The following is a 26,623-nucleotide window of genomic DNA, read 5'->3' as shown; positions in this document are numbered from 1 at the left end:
TCATAATTTGATGCAAGATGTCATAATATGCCGCAGAATGTCATAATTTTTTGAGCCATATTATGACATCCTACACGTAGGAAGTAATAATATACCACAGGATATTTTAAATTTTTCAAAGAGTAAAGATATTTTCGTCATATAAAATTTTTAAACGAAAAAGTGAAACCGTAGATATTGAATGTACGTTGAAAAATGATGGCTATATGGATTAATTACATAAAATGATGTGCTCCATTGACATCCTAACGTCAATGGAGACGCATCCCGCCGAATCGTGCCAGATATCACAAAGGAGCGGGTTGGAGGCTATGCTCCTTCCTCCGAATTCAACTGACCAACGTGGCCAGGTCCTCCTCCACTATCAACTGATTGGCTCGGAGATGCAGCCTAGCATAAAAAATGTTCTTCCAGACAGCCCACAACTGAGCCTCCGAAATAGTAGTCAACCAGCTAACTTTGCTGGTAGCTGTAATCTTATGACGCAGCCAGCCCACAAGTGCCCCCTGCACAGCCAAATAGGAAATCTAAGAAATGACAGCATAATAGAATGGAAACAAATTGATTTTGGTCCTATGCTTAATATATTATCTGACATTATAAAAAAAAAAACCGAAATCAGAAAAATTTTATTAGGGATAAAATACAAATAATGATTACAAAACATTAGGTTGACTTATCTGGAAACTCAAGGTGCCCACGTTGAACAGTGCTCCTTCGGCACTGGGGAGAAGAAATATGATGCATCAACGCGAACATGTAATCGGTCCATTATGGCCCAGCTAAAGAGCAATGGCCACCTTTGCGAGTTGTGCCACCAACTGATTGCTTGATATTTCTAAATAGCTGCAGTCTTCCATCAATTAAATAAAAGTCACATGTATATCATCTCAGCACTGCACCGTCATATATAAAACAATTTGGATGAAATCTTAAAGCAGCTACCGCTGGGGTATTAGCTTCTAGGTTCCGAAAGTAGGGGAGAAGGGCACAAAAGTGTAGCAAGCCATCTCCTCTTTAACAGCTGATGCACAATAGTCCATCCTGGTGCTACAACTAATGTTTAGAGCAGGAAAAGAACCAAAGTATGAATGCAGGATATTTACAATTTAACCAACTTATATATAATACTGTTGGGGAATACCCACCGACCGACCGACCGGTGGCCGGAGGGACCGACCGACCGACTGACGGTCGGAGGGACCGACCGACCGACCGACTGACGGCCGGAGCGACCGACCGGCAGACGCCATCACCGGCCAATTAACGAACCCCAACCGACTGAGGATGTGTCGGTCGGGCATACTTTTTCCGACCGACTGGATTTGGAAGCCTGATGGTCGACTCACGTAAGACTCGCCGACCAACGGAGGGGCCCGACGCCACTCAGCTGGCCACCGACCTAGGGTCGGTCGACTCTTCCGATCGCCGTACAGCCGCCAGAGCTTGTAAGTTCTGACAGCAACATGCGGCACTGCCACCTAGGGGTATTGTCTCGCCTAGGGCATTGTCAACCCTGGTGATTTGACAGCCCCACGGTGATATGACACTTTTACGGTGACTCTGACAGTTACAGTGAGTTGATAATTCCTCAATTGTCCGCGCCATTAATAACGGCGCCATACCGTGCTCCACTATATAAATCGGAGAAGGCAACAGTGCAAGGGAGATCCTGACTTCTCGACTTAAGAACCACAGGCTCGCTCCTCTCTCTCTCTCTCTCTCGATTGAGCTCTCTGTCTTCATTTCACTGTTGCCCAGTCACCTCTCTGACTTGACCGTCGGAGGGTCCCCACCGGAGCCGCCTCCGGTCAGTGTGGACTTCCCTTTTTTGCAGGCGCTCGTTCCCCGGCGATCAGACGACGAGGCGATTGGCCGCAACAGATTGGCGCGCCAGGAAGGGGGATGACAAAGACAAGAGCCCAGCGATCGAGGATCACCGGGTCGGCGAGGCGCTCTTCCCGCGGAAGAGGCCTCCCCGCCACCTTAGCGGCGGAGCCCAGCTCTCCACACCCCGCGGTGACCACAGAGGCGCAGATCGTGGCCATCGTACGGCAGATGACCGTACTGACGGACGCGGTCAAGAGCCTCCAGCAACAACCGATGGCCCGTCCGATGCCCTCCAGGAGCAGCCGCCGACGCCCGCGCGATCCCCGTCGCCTCCACGCGAGCGCCCGCAACAGCGCTCCCATGGAGAGGAGGAGGGACGGCCAGGGCGCGATGACCGACGGTCCCAGCAGCCTCTCCTTCCTGCTGGAACGGCGAGGAAGGAGAAGCGACCACGAACGCCGTCGCCTCCTTCGAAATCTTCCGGAGACTCCACTCCTGGGTTTCCCAGCACCGACGGACAGATGACTACGAGCGCCGGTTCGATGAAATCGACCGCCGGCTCGCGCAGTTGCAGGTGGACGGCCAGAAGTCTTCGAATGACGTCGACTTCCAGACCATCCACCTCTCTCCCGACTAGTTCTCGACGAACCGATTCCCAGTCGGTTCAAGATGCCGCATGTGGAGCCATACGACGGTTCCACCGACCCGATCGACCACCTTGAGAGCTACAAAGCTCTCATGACGATCCAAGGGGCAACCGACGCTCTTTTTTGCATCGGCTTCCCCGCCACACTCCGCAAGGCTGCCAGGGCCTGGTATTCCGATCTTCGATCGGGAAGCATCCACTCCTTCGGACAGCTCGAGCACTCTTTCGTGGCCCACTCAGCACCAGCCGGAAGCCGCCGCGAACGTCGGACAGCCTTTTCTCCCTCAAACAGGGGGAGAATGAGACGCTCCGACACTTCGTGGCGCGATTCAACACGGCCACGCTTGAGGTCCGGGACCTCAACGAAGACATGGCTATCTCAGCAATGAAACGGGGGCTGAGGGGTCCCGATTACCTACTCTCTGGACAAGACCCTCCCCGAACGTACGTCGAGCTGCTGGAGCGCGCATACAAGTACATGCGCGCGGATGAAGGAGCTTCCGACCGACGCTTGGCCGAGCCCAGAGGCCGAAGGAGAAGCGGAGGAAGGGTCGGGAACCCGCCAACCCAGCAGGCCCCCGACCAATAGTCGGGTCTCGCCACCCCGACGAATCCAAAAGTCACCCCGACAACAGACTCCAGGGCCGACACACCCCAGGTATGATCCTACACTCCTCTCTCCGCTCCTCGTGCACAGATTCTAATGGAGATCGAGGGGGAAGAATACCTGCGACGGCCTCCGCCACTGAAGGCAAAAGGCCTCGACCGTCGGAAGTACTGTCGATTTCACCGAGGCCACGGCCACAACACCGAGCACTGCATCCAGCTTAAGGATGAGATCGAAGCTCTCATCCGTCGGGGGTATCTCGGTAAATTTGGAAGAACCGCCGACCCAACCAGTTGCCGATCGACGACCCCGGCCGACTGAAGAAGCGGCGACTAATCAGCCGACGGCCGGAGTCATCAATATGATCTCCAAGTGGCTGGGCCCGGGGACGTCCGCGGGAGGGGAGCCGACGAAAAAGTCGCGCCCGGACGACGTAATCACTTTTGCGGGGGAAGATGTTCGGGGCATCCAAACTCCCCACGACGATGCTGTTGTTGTTTCGGCAACAATAGCAAATTATGATGTAAAAAGAATTTTTGTTGATAATGGAAGTTCGACAAATGTTTTTTTTACTCGACCTTCTCCTGGATGCAACTGTCAACCGACCGACTTAAGAGGGTCTCCACGCCCTTGATCGGCTTTGCCGGGGATGCTGTCACGACGGAAGGAGAAATTACCCAGCCTGTGACGGTCGGCACCGAACCACGGCAAAGCACGGTCCGCTTAACTTTTGCGGTCGTCCAAGTACCTTCGGCCTACAACGCCATACTTGGACAACCCGGACTAAACGCCCTCAAGGCGATCGTCTCAACGTACCATCTTCTCGTTCGGTTTCCGACCAAAAATGGGGTCAGGGAGATGCGCGGGGATCAACAGCTCACTCGACGATGCTTCCAGATCTCCGCTCAAAGCGACGAGCTGAGGGCTCCCTGACGATCGACAAACTGGACCAACGGGAGGAGGAAGAACGAGGTTCGCCGGCCGAGCAGCTCGTGTCGGTCCCGATAGCAAAAAATCCTGATCGGAAGGTTTGGGTCGGATCTCAATTATCCGACCCCGAACGACGACGATTGACGGAGCTGCTGACGGCCAACACCGACATATTTGCTTGGTCGGCAGCGGATATGTCGGGCATCCCCCCAGAGACAATAACCCACCGACTCAACATCGATCCGACGATGAGGCCGGTGAGGCAGAAGAAAAGGTCCTTCGCTCCAGAGAGACAAAGGGCCATCGACGAAGAAGTGGACAAGCTACTCGAAGCGGGCTTCATCCGAGAATCCACGTATCCCGATTGGCTCGCCAATATTGTCATGGTCAAAAAAGCCAACGGAAAGTGGAGGATCTGCATCAACTACACCGACCTGAACCGAGCCTGCCCAAAAGATAGCTTTTCACTCCCAAAGATCGACCAGCTGGTGGACGCGACGTCCGGATTTTGACTGCTCAGCTTCATGGATGCCTTCGTCGGATACAATCAGATCCGGATGGCGTCTGAAGACGAGGAGCACACAGCCTTCGTGACTCCCAAGGGCCTCTACTGTTATCGGTGATGCCCTTCGGACTGAAGAACACCGACGCCACCTACCAGCGACTCGTCAATAAGGTCTTTAAAGACCAGATCGGGTGCAACATGGAGGTGTACGTGGACGACATGCTGGTGAAAAGTGCGCAGATCCCGGATCATGTTCGGGATCTCGAGGAGACCTTTCGCACTCTACGACGACATCGAATGAAGCTCAACCCGACCAAGTGCGCTTTTGGCGTGACCTCAGGGAAGTTCCTCGGGTTCCTCATTTCTCAGAGAGGGATTGAGGCCAACCCTGAGAAAATAAAGGCGATCCTCGACATGCGTCATCCGAACACCAAGAAGAAGGTCCAATAGCTGAACGGAAAAATCGACGCTCTTAGCCGATTCATTTCTCGATCAGCTGAAAGGTGCCTCCCATTTTTCAAAATTTTGCACCAGACAAATGGTTTTTCTTGGTCGGATGAGTGCCAACGGGCCTTCGAAGACCTGAAGAAGTACTTGGCTTCCCCGCCGCTGCTCGTAAAGCCGCAGGTCGGGGAGACCTTGTATCTCTACTTGGCCACATCTTCTGAGGCGGTCAGTTCGGTGCTCATCCGAGAAAATGAGAACCGAACCCATCAGCCTATCTACTACATCAGCAAGGTGCTCCACGGCGCCGAAGCCAGATATTCGGAGATGAAAAAGATAATTTTCACCCTGACCGTCTCCGCACAATGACTCCGTCCATACTTCCAGGCTCATGCCATAGTGGTTCTCACCAACCAGCCCCTGAGGGCGATATTACGCCGACCGGATACGTCTGGACGACTGACAAAGTGGGCGATGAAGCTCAGCGAGTTCGACATTCAGTTCCGACCGCGGCCTGCCTTGAAGGCTCAGGTCTTGGCCGACTTCATCGCCGAGTGCCCGACAACCGACCAAGGGTCGGGAGCTGAAGACCCGGGATGAGACGCGGACTCCGAGCCAGATCCGGTCTCCACCTGGGTACTGCACATCGACGGAGCTTCAAACGCTCAGGGGAGCGGGGCCGGGCTCCTGCTCACAAATTCGGATGGGGTGGTCACCGAGTACGCCCTCCGATTCGACTTCAAGGCCTCTAACAACTAAGCCGAATATGAAGCACTCCTCACTGGCTTGAGGATGGCGAGGGAACTGGGCATCGACAGCCTCCGGACATTCTCCGACTCTCAGCTGATCGTGGGGCAGGTCAAGGGCGAATTCGAGGCACGAGATCCGACCATGGTCAAATACCTTCAGAAAGTGAAGGACCTCGTGGCACGCCTCAGGTATTTTGAAATTTTTCACATCCCTAGGTCGGAGAACGCCCGTGCCGACGCACTCTCCAGACTGGCGACTTCGGCTTTCAACTCTCTAGGTCGGACATTCGTGGAGAACCTCGAGCAGCCGAGCATCGATCGGGTTGAAGAAGTACAGCAGCTAACGGCCGAACCAAGCTGGATGGACCCGATCGTTCGATATTTGACCGACGGGATCGACCTCGAGGATCCCACGGAGGCCAAGCGGCTTCGATGGTCGGCCTCCCAATATGTAATCATAGACGGCCGACTCTACAAGAGGTCGTTCTCCCTCCCCTTGCTTAGGTGCTTGGGACCGACCGACGCCGACTACGCTCTCCGAGAGGTGCACGAAGGGATTTGCGGGAATCACTTGGGGGGCAAGTCCCTGGCCTACAAGGTCCTGCGACAGGGCTACTACTGGCCTACCATGAGGAAGGACGCGGCCGAGTTGGTCTGGAGGTACGAATCATGTCAAAAGTACGCCAACGTGCAGCACCAACCGGCCAGCCAAATTGCTCCTATTGTTGCTCCATGGCCCTTCGCCCAGTGGGGGGTCGACATTCTCGGTCCTTTTCCTCCAACATCGGGTCAAAGAAAGTTCATAGTTGTCGCCATCGACTACTTCACCAAGTGGGTGGAGGCCGAACCCTTGGCGCAGATCACCGAGCGGAAGATGGAGGACTTTGTCCAAAAATCCATCATCTTCAGGTTCGGGTTGCCGCATACTATCATCACCGACAACGGGCGGCAATTCGACAATCAAGAGTTCCGAGACTTCTGCGCAAGGTTCCACATCACGCACCGACTGACTTCAGTCGGGCACCCACAGTCCAACGGCGAAGTCGAGGTGACCAACCGGACCTTACTCCACGGACTCAAAATCCGACTGAATGAAGCCAAAGGCCTCTGGGTCGACGAGCTAGGCTCCGTCCTGTGGGCTTACCGAACGACCCCATGCATTCCGACCGGGGAATCGCCTTTCAGCTTGGCCTACGGGATGGAGGCGATGATCCCGCTCGAGATTGGACTGCCGTCTTCAAGGGTCGAGCGGTATCAAGAGCCGGACAACTCCGATTGTCGGAGAGCCGACCTAGACCTCCTCCCAGAACTGCGAAACGAGGCTCAAATTCGCATGGCTTCGTACCGACAGAAGGTTGCTCGGTATTACAATGCCAGGGTTAGACCAAAGCTCTTCAGGCCTGCCGACTTGATCCTGAGGAAGGCAGAGATCTCGAAGCCCCTGGACCAGGGGAAGCTGGCTCCGAACTGAGAAGGGCCCTACAAGGTAACAGACACCTATGGTCCAAGAGCCTACCGACTGGAGACCCTCGAAGGAAAATCCATCCCCCGAACGTGGAACGCCGACAACCTGAAATTGTACTATCAATGAACTCTGTACTTGACCAGTCGGAATGCAAATCCAGTTTGAAATCTCGGAGTTTTAACTCTTCGACTAACGATCGGCGCTCGCCAAGGTCAAGCCCCGACATGTCGACTTGGACTTGGTATCCGCCTGAAACCGACGACCCTACCGTCGGTGACGCATCGGACTCTTACAAGGACCGATGCATCCACATGGATGGGAGCTACACTCCTTCGACGACACATCGGACTCTTACGAGGACCGATGCATCTATATTGACGGGAGTTGACACTCCTTCTACGGTCGAATTTTCGGGCCAGACCATCGGCTAACACGCCGATCGGACCCCGACCAAAGAAAGGCGAAGTGCCTGCGCGACCGACGTCGCGACTCCCGACCGAGCTACGGTCGGTCGAAGGATATTCGGCTTACCACCGTCTATCGCACAATGCGACCTCAGTCGCATTCACGATTCACCGACCGGGCTACGGCCGGTCGGAAGATATTCGGCCTACCACTGTATATCGCGAGGCGCAGTAAGTATACCTGACACAAGGGTATCGGGGTCCGACTTACCGGTGCTCCCTCGACCGAATGCGCCGGACGACATTCGACTGAACGCGTCAGAGGGGACCCGACTACCGAACCTTTACCACGGTCGGTCGGCTCCCGACTCAACAGACGCGCCCGACTGACGACCTTGACCCTCAAAGGCCGATCCAAAGTCGGGACTTACTCTACCTTCGTGGCGGCACGAGTTGCCGAACGTCCTAACCGACCTATATGAGTTAGCAACTTATATGAGTTAGCGACTTACGAAGACATTCAACAATACACAAGAAGAAAACCGAGCAGAGGAAAAAGTAAAGGAAGTTTTCATTCAAAGTCAAAAGGAAGTTTACAAAGTCGGGTCGAAGCCCGATTACAAGTATTCCTAAAAAAGAAAAGACAAAGAAACAAAAGTCGGCAACGCCCGATCATCCCTTTGAGTCGATCTCCTCGACCGACGGAAGATCGGGGATAACCGGTGTATCGACCACCATCGGCGCTGGATCGACCGCCGAAGTAGGACCGTCGGTCGGCGGGGGACTGGTAGTCGGCGCCACTTGCTCCGGGATGGCTTCCTCTGCCACGACGACGCCTCCCGATGGCTGGTCGGCCATCTCCTCGGTGGCTTGTTCCTCGGCCCCCGGTGGGACGATACCGCTGAGGTCCAGCTCCGGGTATAAGGCATGGACCGCATCCCGACATCCTCGTACCCCACCCGGTACGACGCAAAGCCGGACTCTAGCATCTCCTCCCGGTATTGATCGGTGGCACGAAAGTCCTCCACCGCCCGACTGGCCGACTCCTTCGCCGACCTTGCTTCCTCCTCCGCCCGGCCGAGCGAGTCCTTTGCCGACTCTGCCTCTGCCTTCGCTATGTCGGCGTCGGCCTGGGCGATCGACAGATCCTCCTCGGCTTTGGCGAGCTTCTCCAGGCTGACCCGAAGCTGCTCGCGCTCGCCTTCAAGTTCGGCGGCAACGCCATCCCGCTCGCGCCGCTGACGATGCACGGTTCGGCCCTTGCGTTTGGCGTTCTTTTTGGCCGACCTTAGCTCGGACCCGAGCCGGGAGACTTCGTCCACCAACTTGGCCTCCCGGTCGGCCGACTGCTTCAAGTGGTCGGCCAGCATTGCCCGGTCGGCTTCGGCCGCCGCCAACCTTTCCTTCCAAGCCGCCCGGACGTTCTCGAACCTCCGGTATCCGGCTTCAAGCTCCGACATGGTGTAGATCAGCTGCCGACGTAAGTGTTTCGTCAGGAAAACAAAGTGACGAAAATTCTAAGGAAAAAAGAGGCGAAACAAGTCTTACCTCGACCATGGTCGGGTAGAACGAAGATAACGTCTCGGTCACTTGCCGAGACCTCAACGCCTCCACGTCGGCCGGGAGGAGGATTCCCTGGCACAACCTCCTCGCCAGGTTGTGGTCGGCCAACGCCGATGCACCTTCGGGGAACTGTGCGCTGGGAGGCACAGTGCGACTCCCCGACCTTGTTTCGTCCGTGGGGTCCATCGGGGCCTTCCCCCGATCGGCCGCCCCGACCGACGGAACCGACAGCGAGGGGATGCTCGAGGTTGAACCGGCACCCCCCGTTGCGGCCACAGACGCCGCCGGATGATGTTCGGTTTCCCGAACGTCATCCGTCTCCACCGCCGCCGGTGAGGCCGCCGATGTTCCTTCGGCCGCTTCTTCCACCGGCCTCTCCTCCGCATGCGCCGCCGGAGCCGCGAGCGCTATCACTGGTTCCGATTGGTCGGTCGCCGACTCTTCGATGGTCGGCGTCGCTGGAGTAGGCTTCTTCGGAGGACGCGAAGGTCCTGCCCCCGATGCCGGCCTCTTCCTTGTTGCAAACTGCCGGATCTCGACGTCGGTTGGCCGCATCCTTGGAGGTGTCCCTGCGATACCGACAGATATGTTAATCGAAGAGCCGGACCAAGGGCCGAATGAAAGGAAGATCGGGGGATCGGGCGATACCTAGTCGGGGGACCAAGCTCAGGCCGACGTCATAGAGAGCTTGTTCGGTAACAAGCTCCCTCTGCTTCGGGACCGACATATCTTTAAGTCGGTGGAAGTCCTCCCGATCGTCCGCCTCCACCCGGCTGTTATCATTTGCTTCGGTTCGGGGCACGCCCCAGTGGGAAGGGAAGCCCCAAGAGGATGGAGATGAGACGAAGAAAAACTGGTTCTTCCACCCATGGATGGACGATGGAAGATCAGTGATGAAAGAAAGACCCTTCCGGAGGTTGAAGAGCCACCACCCTCGGGCCTTAGGGTGGGGTCGGAGCACAAAGAATGCCCGGAAGAGCGAGATACGAGGGTTGGTCGTCAAAAGCTGACACAATAGCGCGAAGCTGATTATCAGTCGGACTGAGTTCGGCACCAATTGCGCTGGACAAAGTCCGTAATAATTCAGCAGATTTCGGATGAACTCCGAAATCGAGAGCCGAAGACCCGCGCGAAGATCTTCGACATACAACGCCAGTTGGCCAGGCGGAGGATTGTTAACCCGACCGCCGGCCCCTAGGACGGAGAGTTGAAACTACTCCGGGATGCGATACTGCTCCCGAAGCCGATCAACGTTCGGCTCCGAAAGCGAGGAAACCTCAACTTTCGGAGTCGACCGGGAGTCATCGGTCGGATTTCCCGACCGAGCTCCCCGAGTCGGATTTTCGGCCATTACACCGAAACCGAACAAGAAGAGGAAGAAGCGAAAAGGAAGAAGAAGCGAAAAGGAAGAAGAAGCAAAGAGGAAGAAGAAGAAGAGGAAGGGAAGACCACGAACCGGCAATGAACCCTTCTGGAGGCTGGAGGAAAGGCTCTGCCCGCGACGACTGAGAAATCGCCCGGACAGAGTTTCTGCAGCAAAACGTCGATAGTGAGGTCCTGGGTCCGGATGGTCCTATATATATAGGGCCGTCCGACGGCCGAGATGCCTCCGCGCCGACCGAAGACTCACGGATGTGCGACACGTGGCGGCCTCCGGGCGGCCTGATAATTCGGCGCGCCCATCCGGGACGGCCGCACCGCCCTCATTAAATGCGAGGGGCGCCGGCCCAACCACCTCCGACACGTGGCAAACGGGGCCGCGATTTCGAATTAAAGCGCCCGCGGTGATTCGCATTCCCGATGGGATGCCTGACAGCGCACCGCGACGGTCTGCGTTCCCCAGAAGGTGCCGGATATCCGGTCGTCTGACGCCGAATCGTCCGGCACCCGACCTCCTGACGCAGACGGGACGTCTGACGACGACAAGACGGGATGTCTGACACCTGACGCCGACGTGACACCTAACGCCGACGTGACGTCTGACACCGACTAGACGTCTGACGCCAGCGAATCGTTCGGCATGCATGAGACGCCTGACATCGTATCAACCCGCAGTACGGTCGGAATTTGGCATACGACGAATCCACTCCTTTTCGCCCGGGGTTGCTGCCCAAATAAAGGCATCGGCCAGCTCACCGTCTGACTCAGGAGTGGAGGGGGGCAACTGTTGGAGAATACCCACCGACCGACCGACCGACATGCGGAGGGACCGACCGACCGACTGACGGCCGGAGGGACCGACCGACCGACCGACAGGCGGAGGGACCGACCGACCGACGGTCGGAGGGACCGACCGACCGACCAACAGGCGGAGGGACCGACCGACTGACGGCCGGAGGGACCGACCGGCAGACGCCATCACCGGCCAATTAACGGCCCCCCAACCGACTGAGGATGTGTCGGTCGGGCATACTTTTTCCGACCGACTGGATCTGGAAGCCTGATGGCTGACTCACGTAAGACTCGCCGACCAACGGAGGGGCCCGACGCTGCTCAGCTGGCCACCGACCTAGGGTCTGTCGACTCCTCCGATCGCCGTATAGCCGCCAGAGCTTGTCAGTTCTGACAGCGACATGCGGCACTGCCACCTAGGGGCACTGTCCTGCCTAGGACATTGTCAACCCTAGTGATCTGACAGCCCCACGGCGACATGACACTTTTACGGCGACTCTGACAGTCTACAGTGAGTTGACAATTTCTCAATTGTCCGCGCCATTAATGACGGCGCCATACCGTGCTCCACTATATAAATCGGGGAAGGCAACAGTGCAGGGGACCTCCACTTCTCGACTTTGAAACCACAGGCTTGCTTCTCTCTCTCCCTCTCGATTGAGCTCTCTGTCTTCATTTCACTATTGCCCAGTCACCTCTCTGATTTGACCGTCGGAGGGTCCCCGCCGGAGCCGCCTTCGGTCAGTGTGGACTTCTTTTTTTGCAGGCGCTCGTTCCCCGGCGATCAGGCGATGAGGGGATTGGCCGCAACATCAATATATAAATTACTATTACAATATGAGTTCAACCGTATACGAGCCTATACATGAATTCAATATATAACTGAACCCAAACATATGGTACTTAAAAATTAACAAAAATAAATATTATATTTTAACATCTACGCCATCCTCTTGCGGCGGCAATTATAATTTAAATTCATAATTAATGGACACCGATTCAAACAATGTTACCGTTGTGTCTCCACCGTAGCGGGGCTTTTTTTTTTTTTTCCTGTTGCCGAAATGGCGCTCTCCTTCTGGTATCGCGTACATGGCACGTGCGATGACCAGGAAAGCAGCGTGAGAGAGCTCGACCTCTTAAAGAGGATGCGTCTCGTCGCCTCGTTCCGTCTGAATCGCGGGGTTGGGGACCCCATCCGCGAATCTCATCAATCGTACGGTTTGGATACTTGGCTGTGGATAGACGAGATATCCTTCCAAAGATAGCAATACTTCCAAAGCTCGCCAACCCCGGTTCTTTCCCACACGGGAAAGCCAGGAGGAAATCAGAAAGTTTTTGAAACATGATATATGGTTTTCTTGTAAAGATTTTGAAACATAATGGATGGCTTGTGATGGAGTAAAGGGTTTTGTGGGACAACCATACGATTCATGTTCATATCTTTGAAAATCAGAGGCAAAATAGTATAAGATCATGTCATCAGTTTTTCTGGGAAGAAAATGTCAATTGATTTCTATCTCAGATTGCAGAAGACATTAGATGGCGTTTAAGTGTCTACCTCATTTTTTGCTCACTGATCTATCAGCATTCAGAAACTTTAGAAGAATTTTTTTTGACAAACAAGGGAGACAACTATGCAAAAGCACGCATACGGTCTCCAAATTTATTCATGAATGTCTGTACAAGCAAGCAGGTACGAGAATTTACAAAGGGGAAGCAGGAAGGACATGTTCCAAATACAGCATTGAATAGAACAAGAGTCATTAATTAGCCTAGATGGAGATTATGGAGAGAAACAGAAGACAAAAGCTATTCATTCCAACTTTAGAAGAATCATCATTCAACTTTATTCATTATTAATTCTCTCTTTTTTTCTTTTCTTTTTTTTTTCACTCCTTTTCTGTTTAAAAACGGAGGGTACTTACATTCTTTGGGGATGTGTTGGAATGTGGTTTCACTTCGTTGCAAGCATCCGCCGCGTAGCCCGGATTTCATGCCAGTGAATATATCTTTTTAACAAATATGTTTTCAAAAATATTGAAAATTTGAATCATTTACGCAACAGTATCCAGGGAGCTGGCTCTTGCCCACCAAGCAAGAGATGGAGACTCCTATTGTACGTACGTAATGGCCTGACATGCCCAGGTCTAAGTCCAGGTGGACAGGTTAAGGTGTGAGATGGGTACCCTCACTGCCTAAAAAGATAATAAAAAATCTTCAAGAAAAACCATCACGTCGTGTGTAGAAGAAAGCAAAGAACTTTATCAGGAAGAGAACTCCTGCGGACCGTCCGCTGATGCAGTGTCTCGTATATTCGCAGTGCAGCACAATGTGACCCAACCAAGGATTCCGGACGAGCACGGTTCTTGTTGTCATGATTATAAGACCACTTTCCTTGCTTTCTCTAAGGAACTCTCAAATCCGATGTTACGTGGCCGTAGTCCTTGTGTCTTTCACCCTTTGGACATCTGTGGAGAGAAGGGACTCAAGTTTACCCGGCTTATAATAAAAGGGTTCCAATAAGGCATGTATCCTCGAATAAAGGCCAACCCTGAAACCGTTTTATAGCCCAAAAAAATTATAAAAAAAAAAAAAGAAAAGGAAAAAAGAAAAAGGGATTCGTCGCGCTTTGTAACCCTGAACCAATTCATTCGTGAGTACCATCATGGTTAATCATATCCTATGTTATCAAAATAATCATATCCTATACTATTATCAGCTATAATTAGAAATTAGCAACCCAATCGCTTGATAACCATTGCATCAAAAGAAAAAACTCGGGTGACTATTTCCAAATATTATGTTTCAGTTATCAATGATATTTGCAATTTAGGATTTGGTTTTTTAAAAAATTATTTCCACCATATAGAGATTAATTTCTTTTTACTTATCGTATATGATGGAAAAGGTCAAGAGATTAGTCTTATACGGACAGTTTTCAAATTCTAAAATTTTTCTCTCAAAAAAAAATAATAAAAATGCCACTACATATATAGTGGTTCTCTACATGCAGTGGCACCCAATTTCATTCTTTATCTCATCTCATTTGAATTAATGAGAAATAAAAATTTTGAAAGTTGGGAATTCGAAGATGCAGGTCTGAAGTCTCAAATCACTTATAGTTGTCTTAAGAGATTATGATAACCAATTTTTAATCTTATATACCATATATATGTTAATATCCAATATTATATATAATCATAAAGAGTTTTGAGTGTGATTACATTCGCAATAATATTTAAAGTTCATCTTATTGCACCAGCTATGTTCGATTTTGATAAATCCCCTAATGGTATTACACTTTAGTTTACTGTCCCTGGAATAAATATTTTAAGCCAATTATATACATTTATCTACTAACAAATAACCAAGAAAATGGATAAATATAAAATTTAAAATAGATAAAATATTTTTCAAATTTTATTAGTCAGCCGAGATAATTGAATCACTTAACCAATTAATTGCATCCTTCCACGATTTGGAGGAGGTTCCATGGGTCCATGTTCCCTAGTAGATGAATTCCAAGTAATTGACTTGGGTTATTCACGATGCAACATCTTTTTCGTAAAAATTGAAAAAGAGATGAGCTTATAAAACTACAATAGAGATCATTCTAACGATATAACAATTAACACGAGAATAACAATTTTAAAACTCGCCGAAGAAAGCAATAATTTATCCTCTCTTCCTTTCTTATGAAGTGGGAAAGAGACATTTGCGTGTGAAACTTACAATCCCAATCACTTCCAAAGCACCAACACCAACGCACGAATTTAAGAGAGGAAGGTCTTTCTGGGTGGTCGTGATCCTTCCTTTGCATCAAAAAAAAAAAAAAAAAAAGAGAGAGAGAGAGAGAGAGTGGAAGGTCTTCTCGGAAAGAGTTAAAGAGAGGAAGGGAGAAGGAGTGGCATTTACTGCTAAACATTTTGCTCTATTTCCTTTTTCATGTCTCCATTTCCATATTTATGTAAGTTTCTTCAAGTGACCAGAGCTCTTTATACAAGCCCAGGGGTGGCAAGCCTTGTTTTGGAGAGGGGGCGGTGCATTTGTTTCTGGTGTTGTGAGAAGAGAACGATGGTGAGAGGAAGAAGGGAGATAAAAAGAATCGAGAACCCCATCCAGAGGCAGTCCACTTTCTATAAAAGAAGGGATGGCTTGTTTAAAAAAGCCAGGGAGCTCTCCATTCTCTGCGACGCCGACCTCCTCCTCCTCCTCTTTTCCTCTTCCGGAAAGCTCTACGAGTATCACACCCCTTCTGTGCCCAGGTTATCTATATATTAAGCTTAGCTTAAGCTCACAATGCTTCAATAATTCCTTCATTTCTTACATTATTTGTTGATCCAGTGCCGAGGAGCTTGTCAAGAGGTACGAGGTTGCCACCCAAAATAAGATTTGGAGGGACCTCCACTTGGTACATACACACACACTCTCTCTCTCACACACACATTCTTGTTCTCTGTCTGCCTACGCCATCTTAGTTTTCTTGTATATAATCTTTTTCATGCAGGAACGAAATGCTGAGATGGAGAAGGTCCAGAAGTTGTGCGAGCTCTTAGAAAGAGATCTAAGGTAACCACCAACCACTGACTTGTGCTCTTATTTAGCGTTCCTGAGTTCCCCTAATGTAGTTATTATTGTCTGTAGATTCATGAAGGTTGACGCAAGCCAACACTACTCGCTGCCAGTTCTCGACGTTTTAGAGGGCAATCTGGAGGCAGCCATCAACAAGGTCCGGTCGGAGAAGGATCGGAAGATAGTAGGAGAGATCAACCACTTGGAAAACATGGTTTGATATCTCAAACAATAATAAAGAATATATAGTTTTCATCATTTCTTTGACTAATTTGTCAAACTTTTGGATTTTTATACATTGGCTGATGCGTTTTGCTCTTTGCATGTGTTATTGAAGGTAAGAGATCGCCAGCAAGAGAGGTACGATTTGGGCGACAAGGTAAGATTTCCGTATCCAAAACTCAAATGATGGCTAGCTCAAATGGTTCCTTGAACGCTGGGTGTTAATTTGCACCACTTTCGACCTCCAATGAGTGTTTTCTCTGAGAAGAGTGGCACATAGCAGTCATGTGTTGTGGATTTTAGTGTTGGAAACGGCACAGGCCTCTGTGCCGACTTGTCTGCGGCTCAGTTGATGGAGATAAGATGGATCTCAAGTCATTTTTAGTATGATGGACCCTGACATTAGGACTGTAGAAGCTGCAGCCACAAAGACTACTCATGGCCCAGCCTATGCTTCATGGTGTAGGGGGAAACAGTTAACAGCTAGAGGTTCATCAGACTTAGCTGATTTCATTATGTGTGCAGGTTGCCCGTGCACAGGGTCTTAAAGACATGGCAGTACCACTCAACCGACTGGATCTGAAATTGGGTACTTGTGTTTCCTAAGTATAGCATCTTGTTAGGCTTTTAGTTGAGAAAGGTTGGTCATTGTTTCACCCTCTGCTCACTCTTAATGCAGGGTTCAGTTGATCATGGACACCATTGCTGACATCTGCATGCTGAAACAAGTGGGAGAAAGCAATAGGGATTGTGTGCTATGAATGTTCATGTGTTTCTTTATATTTTAAGAGCAGAATGTAATGCCTACCAGTACAATCAATGTACCAGAACGAGATCTTTTCTAGCACTTGAAAGCCCTGTTTGACAGCATTATGTTCATGTTTTCCTAATCCTCAAGCATTCCCAAACTTTGATCCGCAGTTCAATATGAACTTTGCTCGCAATGTTCCTGCAGAAGTTTGAATTAATTAGAAAGAAAGGGAGATTACAATTTGAAGCTAGATATTGTCGTCCACTTAAGCCGTAGTCTCAATCCAGCTTCAGAAGTAGAACTCCTAGGTCCCAAGTTCCCACCCCATCTCTGCCCTGCTTTCAGTAATGACCTCATCTCAGCCTATTGGAGTATCAGCAAAAAACTGACAACTACCGGCATTATTGCATCTCAGTACGAGCTAAATCCTTAACCTCCCTTCAGAACTTACACCGAGAATAAACTGTGCCAACTCCTTGCGTGTGCATTCCGAGCTCGCCAAGGATAAATAGTTTTAACATGAACAAAGTTCGATTTTTCTCATATAAGAAAAACTTTCCAACCACATTTTTATTCACAATATTTTCACAAGTAATGACGGCCAAAGACAAATCTTGCTCATTATTTGTGCAAGAAACTATTTTGGCCAGCTAATTCCAACCCAAAAATCATTTAAAGAGACCTATCCGGTTCATAGACCTTTTAACATCATTTTTTGCCCCAAAACAGATATAAGAACTTCTTTAATAACTTACGATTGGGTCTACCCAAAAAAAAAAAAAACTTACGATTAGGTATATACCAGTGACATCTGGACTGTCAAAAGAATTTGGGCGAAACGGCCTCCTATTTCCTTGAAGAAAATAAAAGAGGTTTTTGGGAAAAGAAACTCAATCTTCAAACAGATCAAGGCCAAATCGGGACTAATGGAATAAAGAAAAGATTAAAAAGGGAGGGGTTAAACATAGCGATCCCAGAGATAAAACAAAAGCTATGGATGTTTCCGCAGCTAATTTGATATATTGAAAGAAAAAAAAGAAGAGAAGCAATGGTTTACATGCATAAAAAAAGATGATAACAGGAGATATTGGAGAGGAAATTTTAAAACCAAAAAGCGATAAGAGGGGACTCAGAAAGAACGTAGCGATGATTCGTTAAATAATAATCATAAGACAAACCACATCATTTCAACTAATATCACTTCATCATCGCCCCCTCTGATCAGAGAATAGTCTATTAACAGGAGAACAATAAACAAGAAAAGCCAGTTTTTTTGAAGAGGTTGGATGGTAGAGAAGTCTTGGTAGCACAAAATATACATCGACGCCGCGCAGGATTGGGAAAGCCAGCTCCCAAGCGTGTCAATTTATAAAAGAGTCAAAAGGGAGAAGGAAAACCCTAGAATTCGGATGAAACCTAAACCGTCCGATCACAGGTGCCACGGTCCAAGCAGACCCGAGCCCAATCAGTCTGGTAGGGCTATGCGGGCCTTCCGTTCCAATTTGATCCACGGGGTGGGAAATTGGGTGTGTCACGTTTGTGAATCTAAACCAGTTACCTGTCAGTGAGTCGGGGCATGAGACTCGGTTTGGAGCTCCTTTATCGGGTTTGTCTATTTTTATTGCCCACAGTTTGTATTGATAGTTTTAGTAATTGCAGAATAGTTATGTGCCCTCCTAAGATAACAAATTTAGTCGCGAGCTTCTTAGTCCATGCGCTAACATTTTAATTGGATGTTAAACCATGTGCCTAAGTAGTAGGCTCCCTGGAAATTTCAGATGGACTATACAATACGTATTGAGGATTGGTTGTAAGAGTAGCTTAATGGCATGTCCATCTGCAGCTAACCATCGTTCAGTTCAATAGTATGAGTGGTTCGAGTGATTCATGCTTGGATCTTGCAAAGGAGATTTTGATCTAAGCTCAACTTCGAAAACATAAGTAAAAGGCTGAAATTGGATCGGACCAACCTGATTTTAGATCAGACTTCGGAGTAGGCCCAAAACAATTCAAATTAAACTTGGGCCTAATTATAGGACATGTTTGTCTTGTGGATTAAGCTGGGATATACATTTGATTGGACAGGAATTCGACCTATTCATGGCTCAAACATAAGCCCAATTAGAGGCCCAAATCTAGGCACGTTCAATTCCACTCAACTCCCCTTCATCCTTTTTGGGTGAAGCCCTTCTTTAACTTAGCTCCTTTGCTCTGCTCCTCTTATCACTCTTATCAAATCATTAAGAGAGGGCTCAAAGGCTTGAGATGATGGAGTTGCCATCGGCATCACCTCTTGGTTCTCTGATCTTCTTTGATAGGAGCTAGCAATCGCATTGACATCGCCACCGTCCGTTCTCCCATTGTCTTTAAAAAGTTCTGGAAGATCGAAATCATCCCCCTAGATGGTATGCCGGAAGAAGGCTCGTGCATTGTCGATGGTCATCGCTGGAGACTCAGTAAGCCCGAACAAAGTCGTCCATCGAAGAGGGAGCACCAAATCAGAGGTTGGAAATCAGGTGATGGTAGCTTTGGAAATGGAGATGGCCAGTTGGGTTAGGATTAGGGGTTTAGAATTTTTTTTTCTTAAAAAAATTTTTAAAATATGAGAGAGAGCCTATGTGGTTGAAAATCTAATTGAGGTAGTCCAATTGGGTTCAAAGCAGGCTCAAGTTAAGCTCGAGCTTAAGTCTTTTAAAAAACTTTGCAATTTAAGTCCAATCCAAAATTCGAAAAAAATTTTAGGTTGGAATTGAGAAAGGGTGTAGGGCAACCCTTCCAGCCTCACATGGATAATTTTACTATTTACGGACTTAGAAGGTTGTCTACACTCTTTTTATATATTCAATCGATTAGTTTATGATAATCGATGTAGCAAAAAATATTGTATATCACCAATAAAAGCAAAAAGAATGCACGGTTCAAACGTTGATGATGGTATGGTGTCACCATACTACTCTTTAAAGAGGGAAAAAAAAAACGTTCATAGGGCCAAGACTGTGAGAAATGTCTTCCTTTTCTTTTTTTGGGAACAAGAGAAATGTCTTCCTTTAAGATATGGTACGTTACAAATCTAGGTTCTGGGGTCAAAACCAAACGGCCGTCCAAGTTGCACAAGAAAAACCCCATTCCATGCCTAATCAGCAACTCCATCGGTCTCTCAATATCCGTGAGATGAGATGTACTTCCAGAAATAATATTTGACGATCTTACCAAAAGAAAATAATAATAATATTTTAGGACTCTACGGTCAATAAGAATAGTCTTTAGAGCAGTTGGGACATGTTCATGAGATTTGGGAGGATTTGCTAGACCACGTGATAATTGGATCCAGTAATAGTTCGGCCGAAACCTTCTGTTTGGCGAGATTTAAGACATCTTTGATGGCCCATGCTTCAGTCATAAGGGAGGAGGATGTCAGCATCGGTGCTATTTTGACTAATAGTATCCTTCTTAAAGCAACTCTAACTATATGTCTCTGAGAAATTATTAGGTAGACCAGTTTTATCATGGAGTTAGGATGAAATTAGTTTAGGTGGATTCATTTCATCTTAGCATGAAACTATCAAGTGGATTAATTTCATCTTAGGTTCACGATGGATCTGAACCATCTAATAATTTTATGAGACCATGTGGTGGGAAGATGAGAGTGGTTGAAGGGCTGTGATGTGAGCCATACATTTTTATTTCTATCTTTTACCATCTTTCCTTTGAAACCCTTTGTCAATGGCAAGTAACTTAGTTAATTCTAGTTCAAATGGACGTGGGCTTGTGAACTCGACCCAATTGCTAGGTGGGTCACTACAAATTAGACGGGTTGGGCTTCTAAAGCTGAACCTATGTGGTTTAATAAATTAGTTGTACATGTCAACCAATTTGCTACATGAACCTATAAAATCCAAGCTGATCCTATTTATTTTATGTTGGTTGTGGATGGGGTCAAGTATTTCAATCCTTATATGAGACTGCATGCCATTTTGGTTATAACATCATCGTAAGCATATGATCTCATTGTCTCCGGACCTAAATGAAAGATGTAAATGTGGAATAACTAATATTATTTTTACCATAAGCATAGGTGTAAATTGTCATGTCAAAATGTACCAGTTCAAGAATGGTAACAGGCTTCGATATAATTTTGAAATGATGTTCTGTTAAATATTTCTCCAGGCGCCACCAAGACAGAGCAAACCGGGAAACGGAACGCATCCGGTAAAAAAGCGGCTTTTCAAACGAGACGCGCCTGTCGACCGAAACCGGCTACTCCGGGTTCCAAAGGAGAACGGCTATTTCTCCCTCCGCTCTCCGCTCTCCGCTCTTTCAAATTCCAAATCTCTCAATCTCGCTCTCTCTGTTTTTCTCCCTCTCTCTCATGGCGAGCTCGACCCCCGTGAAGACTCCAAACACTAAGACCCAGTCCTCCTCCGCTCCTAGAAGAGCACCGCTGCCCAACGCGATCGATTCCTCCGCCACCGCCGCTGCGGCACCCGATTTCAAGTCCCGATTCGAGGCCTACAACCGCCTCCAGGCCGCCGCAGTCGCTTTCGGGGAGAAGCTCCCAATCCCGGAGATCGTCGCCCTTGGTGGTCAATCCGATGGCAAAAGCTCGCTTCTCGAAGCCCTCCTCGGCTTCCGATTCAACGTCCGAGAGGTCGAGATGGGCACCCGGAGGCCCCTCGTACTCCAGATGGTGCACGATCCATCCGCCCTCGAGCCCCGCTGCCGGTTCCAGGTGCTCTTTCCTCAGATCTTGAAGTCCATTACCTCATTAGGCTTGATCTGCTAGGTTTTTCTTTATAGGATTAGATTGTAGATTGATGCTTGAATCTGATGTTAAATGAAACCCTAGTGTATCAGTTGATCTATGATTTTACCTGTTATGGTTTTCCTGTGAGTGCGTTATAGTAGTTGTGATCAGAATCTCACTTTTACTTGTCTTAAATGATAAATGTGGATGTTTAATTTCGTAGTTTTTGCATTGCAGTCATCGTCGTATCGATGCTCTATCCATAAAGATAGCATTTTTGTATAATTGTTATGGTAGGTTTATATACAAATTGCTTTAAATCACAGGAGGAAGATTCGGAGGAGTATGGGAGTCCAATGGTATCGGCTTCTGCCATTGCTGATCTTATTAGATCGAGGACAGATGCGCATCTAAGAAAGATTCAGGCTGCTGTTTCTTCAAAGCCGATTGTGATGAGAGCAGAATATGCACATTGTCCTAATCTCACGATCATTGACACCCCTGGTTTTGTTCTCAAGGTGCTTTTCTTGGTTGAAGTCAAGAAATTAAAGATATATCAGCAACATATCTATCTTATTTAGAATATATTGGGTTACTTCACAATCCCCTCTATGCAGGCAAAAAAGGGTGAACCAGAGTGCACACCGAATGAGATTCTGTCAATGGTGAAGTCATTAGCAAGCCCGCCTCATCGCCTTCTCTTGTTCCTCCAGCAAAGTAGTGTGGAGTGGTGCTCTTCACTTTGGCTAGATGCTATTCGTGACATTGATCCCGCTTTTAGACGGACAATTATCGTCATCTCTAAGTTTGACAATCGGTTGAAGGTATCACTGAATTGCTTCTTACAGATCCATGCCCATCTCTGTATGGGAAATTGTTGTTTTTCCATTTATTATTCATTTCTGTGTGGGTATGCCTGTTTTCTTGGGTTATTATCCTTACAAATTGGTGTCAATATATTGATCTAAAAATGAAAATTAACAAATGCTTGCAGGAATTTACTGAACGGTGGGAAGTGGATGGTTATTTGAGTGCTGGTGGATACCTTGGAGAGAACACCCACCCTTTTTTCGTGGCTCTGCCTAAAGATCGGGGCAGCATCACTAATGAAGAATTCCGCAGGCAGATCTCTCAGGTAGATGTGGATGTCGTGCGCTATTTGCGTGAGAACATCAAAGGAGGATTCGATGAAGAAAAATATGCTCGCTATATTGGTTTCAGCTGTCTCAGAGAATACTTGGAAGCCGAGCTTCAGAAACGATACAAAGAAGCAGCTCCAGCAACACTTGCCTTACTAGAACAACGCTGCAGTGAAGTGTCCACAGAGCTAGCTCGGATGGAATCAAAGTTAAAGGCGACTTCTGATGTCGCCTATCTTCGGAGGTCAGCCATGTTACATGCAGCTTCTATTTGCAGTCATGTGGTATGCAATAAAGTGACCTTCCTTTTGTTTATCATTTTCTGCTTAGGCTTAACACAGTTCATCAATGTTCTTTTGAAAATATTATTAAACTTCGTTGTTGAAGGGGGCATTAATTGATGGAGCAGCAGATCCTGCTCCAGAGCAATGGGGAAAAACCACCGTTGAGGAGCAATCAGAGAGTGGTACTGGGAGCTGGCCTGGTGTGACTATGGCTGTAAAGCCTCCTAACCATGCCCTCAAACTCTATGGTGGTGCAGCATTTGAGAGGGTAATGCATGAGTTTCGTTGTGCTACATACTCAATTGAATGCCCACAAGTGTCTAGAGAGAAGGTAGAAATGAACCTCCCATTGCTGAATACTAGTAAGTTTTACAGCAACTGTCTATTGGTCAAAGGTTGATATATAATTTCTGTCTTTTTTGTATCAGGTTGCAAACATACTACTTGCTCATGCTGGCAGGGGTGGGGGTGGTGGAGTTACAGAGGCAGCTGCTGAGATAGCTCGTGCAACCGCACGGGCATGGATTGCTCCTCTTCTTGATACTGCTTGTGAACGACTTGCATTTGTTCTAAAAAGCCTTTTGATCTTGCTATGGAGCGCAACCGCAGTCAGGACTCAAACTGTAAGTAGGCATTTTGCGCTTAATATTATATGATTTGGTTAAAATATCAAAAATTTGCTTCCCATCTAAAATATTAGTTGTTTTTATGTGGATCACATACATAATTCCATCTTTTTGAGAGATCATGGCCGTCTTTGTTTTCTGAATAATGTTGGGGGGAATTAAAAAAAAGGTTATATGAGTTCTGTAGAAGGGATGGGCTTATTCCCTCCCCTTCCTTGGGATAAGTAGCTTTTGGAGTTTGGTTGAAGGAATAACTGGGGGGGGCTTAGGGGAGGAAAGAGAATGCATTAGATGCGCTTCGGATTCCGTGATGATTGGATTTTTGTCGTAGCGACAAAATTATCTTCTACTTTTTTTGTACTTGAGTGGATAGAAAAGTGAAGGGGTAATATGGTAATCGTATTATGATGTAAGAGAGAATAAGCTATTCCATTACTTCCCACGGATAGACTTATCCTGTACCTGGGAGGGATATCCCCTCAAACGTTATAGCGAGGTTGTGGACTATCCCCTTGGGCCAAGAAGGCTGTTTGGCAGGATAAGGGAGACAATAGGGGGTTATTCCCCACTTAGTCCCCATAAAAACATGGCCTATGGGACTTGGAATTTTATCAAAGGAGTGAAGGCTGGAAGTTTATAAATGATGAGGGACACCTGTACAATAGAAATTTCGGATCCACCTCATCCTAAACAGAGGGCTACTACTATTGCTTGTGCTTCTGCTCACATACCCGGTCCTAATTAGATGAACTAACTCTCGTCTTTCGCTCTCTCTCCTTCTCGACATCCATAAAATAGGTGAATGATGGATTCTTCAAGGTACCCTTCCCCATGGTGCAAAATGTACCACTACGTGGTTTATTGGTGATCTGATGTATGGATTTCAATATTATAGTTTGTATATAGTTGAATTTTGCTGGAACTTAGAGTTCAAACTTAGCCACCTACATTTGTTGGAGTATTTACTAAAAGAGTGCAGGTTTATTATTTTTACTCTTTTGTTTCTGTTTATTTGGACACATCTTTTTTTTCCTTTGATTGATCTAAAAACACATTTTTATGTTTGAGTGTAGATCGGCAAATGAATGGTGACATGGATGGTTATGTCGGATTTCATGCTGCACTGAGGCGCTCGTACAATAACTTCATCCAAGATCTCTCCACACAATGCAAGCAATTGGTGCGGCATCACCTTGATTCAGTCACTAGCCCCTATTCCCAAGTGTGCTATGGAAATGATTTCCTAGCTGACAGAGGCAGATTTATCCGGTTTCCCTCCGCATCATTTTTTCTTGACCTATCGGATGGTTCAATGGCACAAGATGAAATATCTGGTATGGATCAGGAGAATGTACCACCAAAAGATCAACAACATACAACACCTGGTAAAGCATCTGAATCCAAGGAAGTGCTCAGAGAAAGCCAAATGACAGTTCCTGAGACACCTTCCCCTGATCAACCAGGTGATGTTTATGGGGTTAACAAGAAGGAAAATGGGAACTTAATGGATATTGGTGGAAGAAAGCGACAGGCAAGAATAGCAAATGGTGGAAGAAATTTAGATGCCAACCGAAATCAAAGTAGTGGTCTTTTGTTTAGTGCAAATGATGTTGGTTCAAAAGGAGGGTCATCATACTCTGAAATCTGTTCTATGTCTGCGCAACATTTTTCTAGAATACGTGAAGTCCTCATTGAGAGAAATGTGCCGTCAGCCTTGAATGCTGGATTTTTAACACCATGGTAGGCTTCTCAAGCCATTTTTGTAGTCACAAAATAATAATACATGCACCTCATCTAGCAACTGTCTGCTACTTCTCTTCCCCTCTCATTATCAATCATTCATTTATATGTCATTAGGAACCGTTTGATGGCACTGGGTTATGCATTCTGCCGCTTATTAGAAGCAGAATAAATCACCATGCTTGAAACGTCATTTGTATTCTCTACTTGTCTGCATTATTCTTTGTGCTGATTTTCATAATCTTCCATTCTTGCAGTCGAGAGAGGCTATTTGTGGCAATTGGCCTGGATTTATTTGCTGTGAATGATGAAAAATTTATGGACATGTTTGTGGCACCTGGTGCAATTGATGCCCTTCAGAGCGAACGACAGTTTCTTCATAAGCGCCAGAAGATTTTGCAATCTTGTTTGAATGAGTTCAAAAATATAGCTCGGGCACTGTGATGGAGTTCTTTTTGATTGGAACACGGAGGATGTATGTGATCTGCTTGCAAGGTTTCACCTATGCTAAACTAAGCGATTTGGCAATTAAACCCATTAACGTGTCGGTTATTTCACGGAAATGTCATCTTTCATGACTAGTGGGGATGTTTCTTCTTTTGATTACCGAAACCTTGCAAATTAGAAAATTGCATACATAACAAAGATATGGAAATGCATCTTTACAAAGGTCCTGTCTTGTTAATATATTAAGTCTCAATGGATGGATTTATCATTCTCTTATTGGTTCTGGAGAGGAGAATTCAGTAATAGCAAATGTAGATCTGATATGTAGGATGTAATCCCCATGGCAATAAAAGTTTCACCTGACGTTATATTTCTGGTGACATATAGCAAACCTTGTCAATAGGTTTCTAATCTATCACATGCTAATTATAGATGGTATGCATGGTAAACAAAAGAGAACCCTAAGCATGATATTCTAGCAGAAGACTTGACACATCGAATGTGAGGCAAACAACTACGGTTCTATTTTCTTCATTGCTTATGGTAATCTGTTGTTTTTCACTGATTCAGTTCATCGCAATTTTCAGAACTTGAAATTTGAAATCGTACTTTCTGGTGAATTGGCAATGGTGCAGCATACAAAATAGAATCGGGAGATCAAAATTTATGTTTGCCCAGAAATTTGAAGATGATTTTAGCTGTCTTGAACAGGGCCTACGTTGAAAACACTCTCTAAATAGTCTGGCCACCTTTACATTCGGACTTCATGATGGTGGGAGG

General features: G+C 47.6%; 2 protein-coding genes across 2 annotated transcripts; both read left to right on the top strand.

The window, feature by feature from the left end:
* Nucleotides 1–15,158: 15,158 nt before the first annotated feature.
* Nucleotides 15,159–16,997, top strand: LOC105041020 (MADS-box transcription factor 32). Its single transcript, XM_010917809.4, has 7 exons — nt 15,159–15,583; nt 15,663–15,729; nt 15,826–15,887; nt 15,963–16,104; nt 16,228–16,269; nt 16,638–16,701; nt 16,792–16,997. Exons 1-7 carry the CDS (start codon nt 15,264–15,266, stop codon nt 16,800–16,802), a joined length of 708 nt encoding a protein of 235 aa, XP_010916111.1. The 5' UTR covers nt 15,159–15,263; the 3' UTR covers nt 16,803–16,997.
* A 4,202-nt stretch (nt 16,998–21,199) lies between these two features.
* LOC105041012 (dynamin-related protein 5A) lies at nt 21,200–26,189 on the top strand. The gene is given in 9 exon segments (XM_010917797.4): nt 21,200–21,592; nt 21,934–22,125; nt 22,225–22,431; nt 22,602–23,030; nt 23,134–23,361; nt 23,459–23,606; nt 23,609–23,653; nt 24,730–25,396; nt 25,654–26,189. Coding segments are annotated over 9 exon segments (2,463 nt in total). The 5' UTR covers nt 21,200–21,232; the 3' UTR covers nt 25,841–26,189.
* The last annotated feature ends 434 nt before the right edge of the window (nt 26,190–26,623 follow it).

The sequence above is a fragment of the Elaeis guineensis genome, chromosome 2, assembly GCF_000442705.2.
Source record: "Elaeis guineensis isolate ETL-2024a chromosome 2, EG11, whole genome shotgun sequence".
Taxonomy (NCBI): domain Eukaryota; kingdom Viridiplantae; phylum Streptophyta; class Magnoliopsida; order Arecales; family Arecaceae; genus Elaeis; species Elaeis guineensis.
This window is presented reverse-complemented; position numbering and strand designations above follow the sequence as displayed.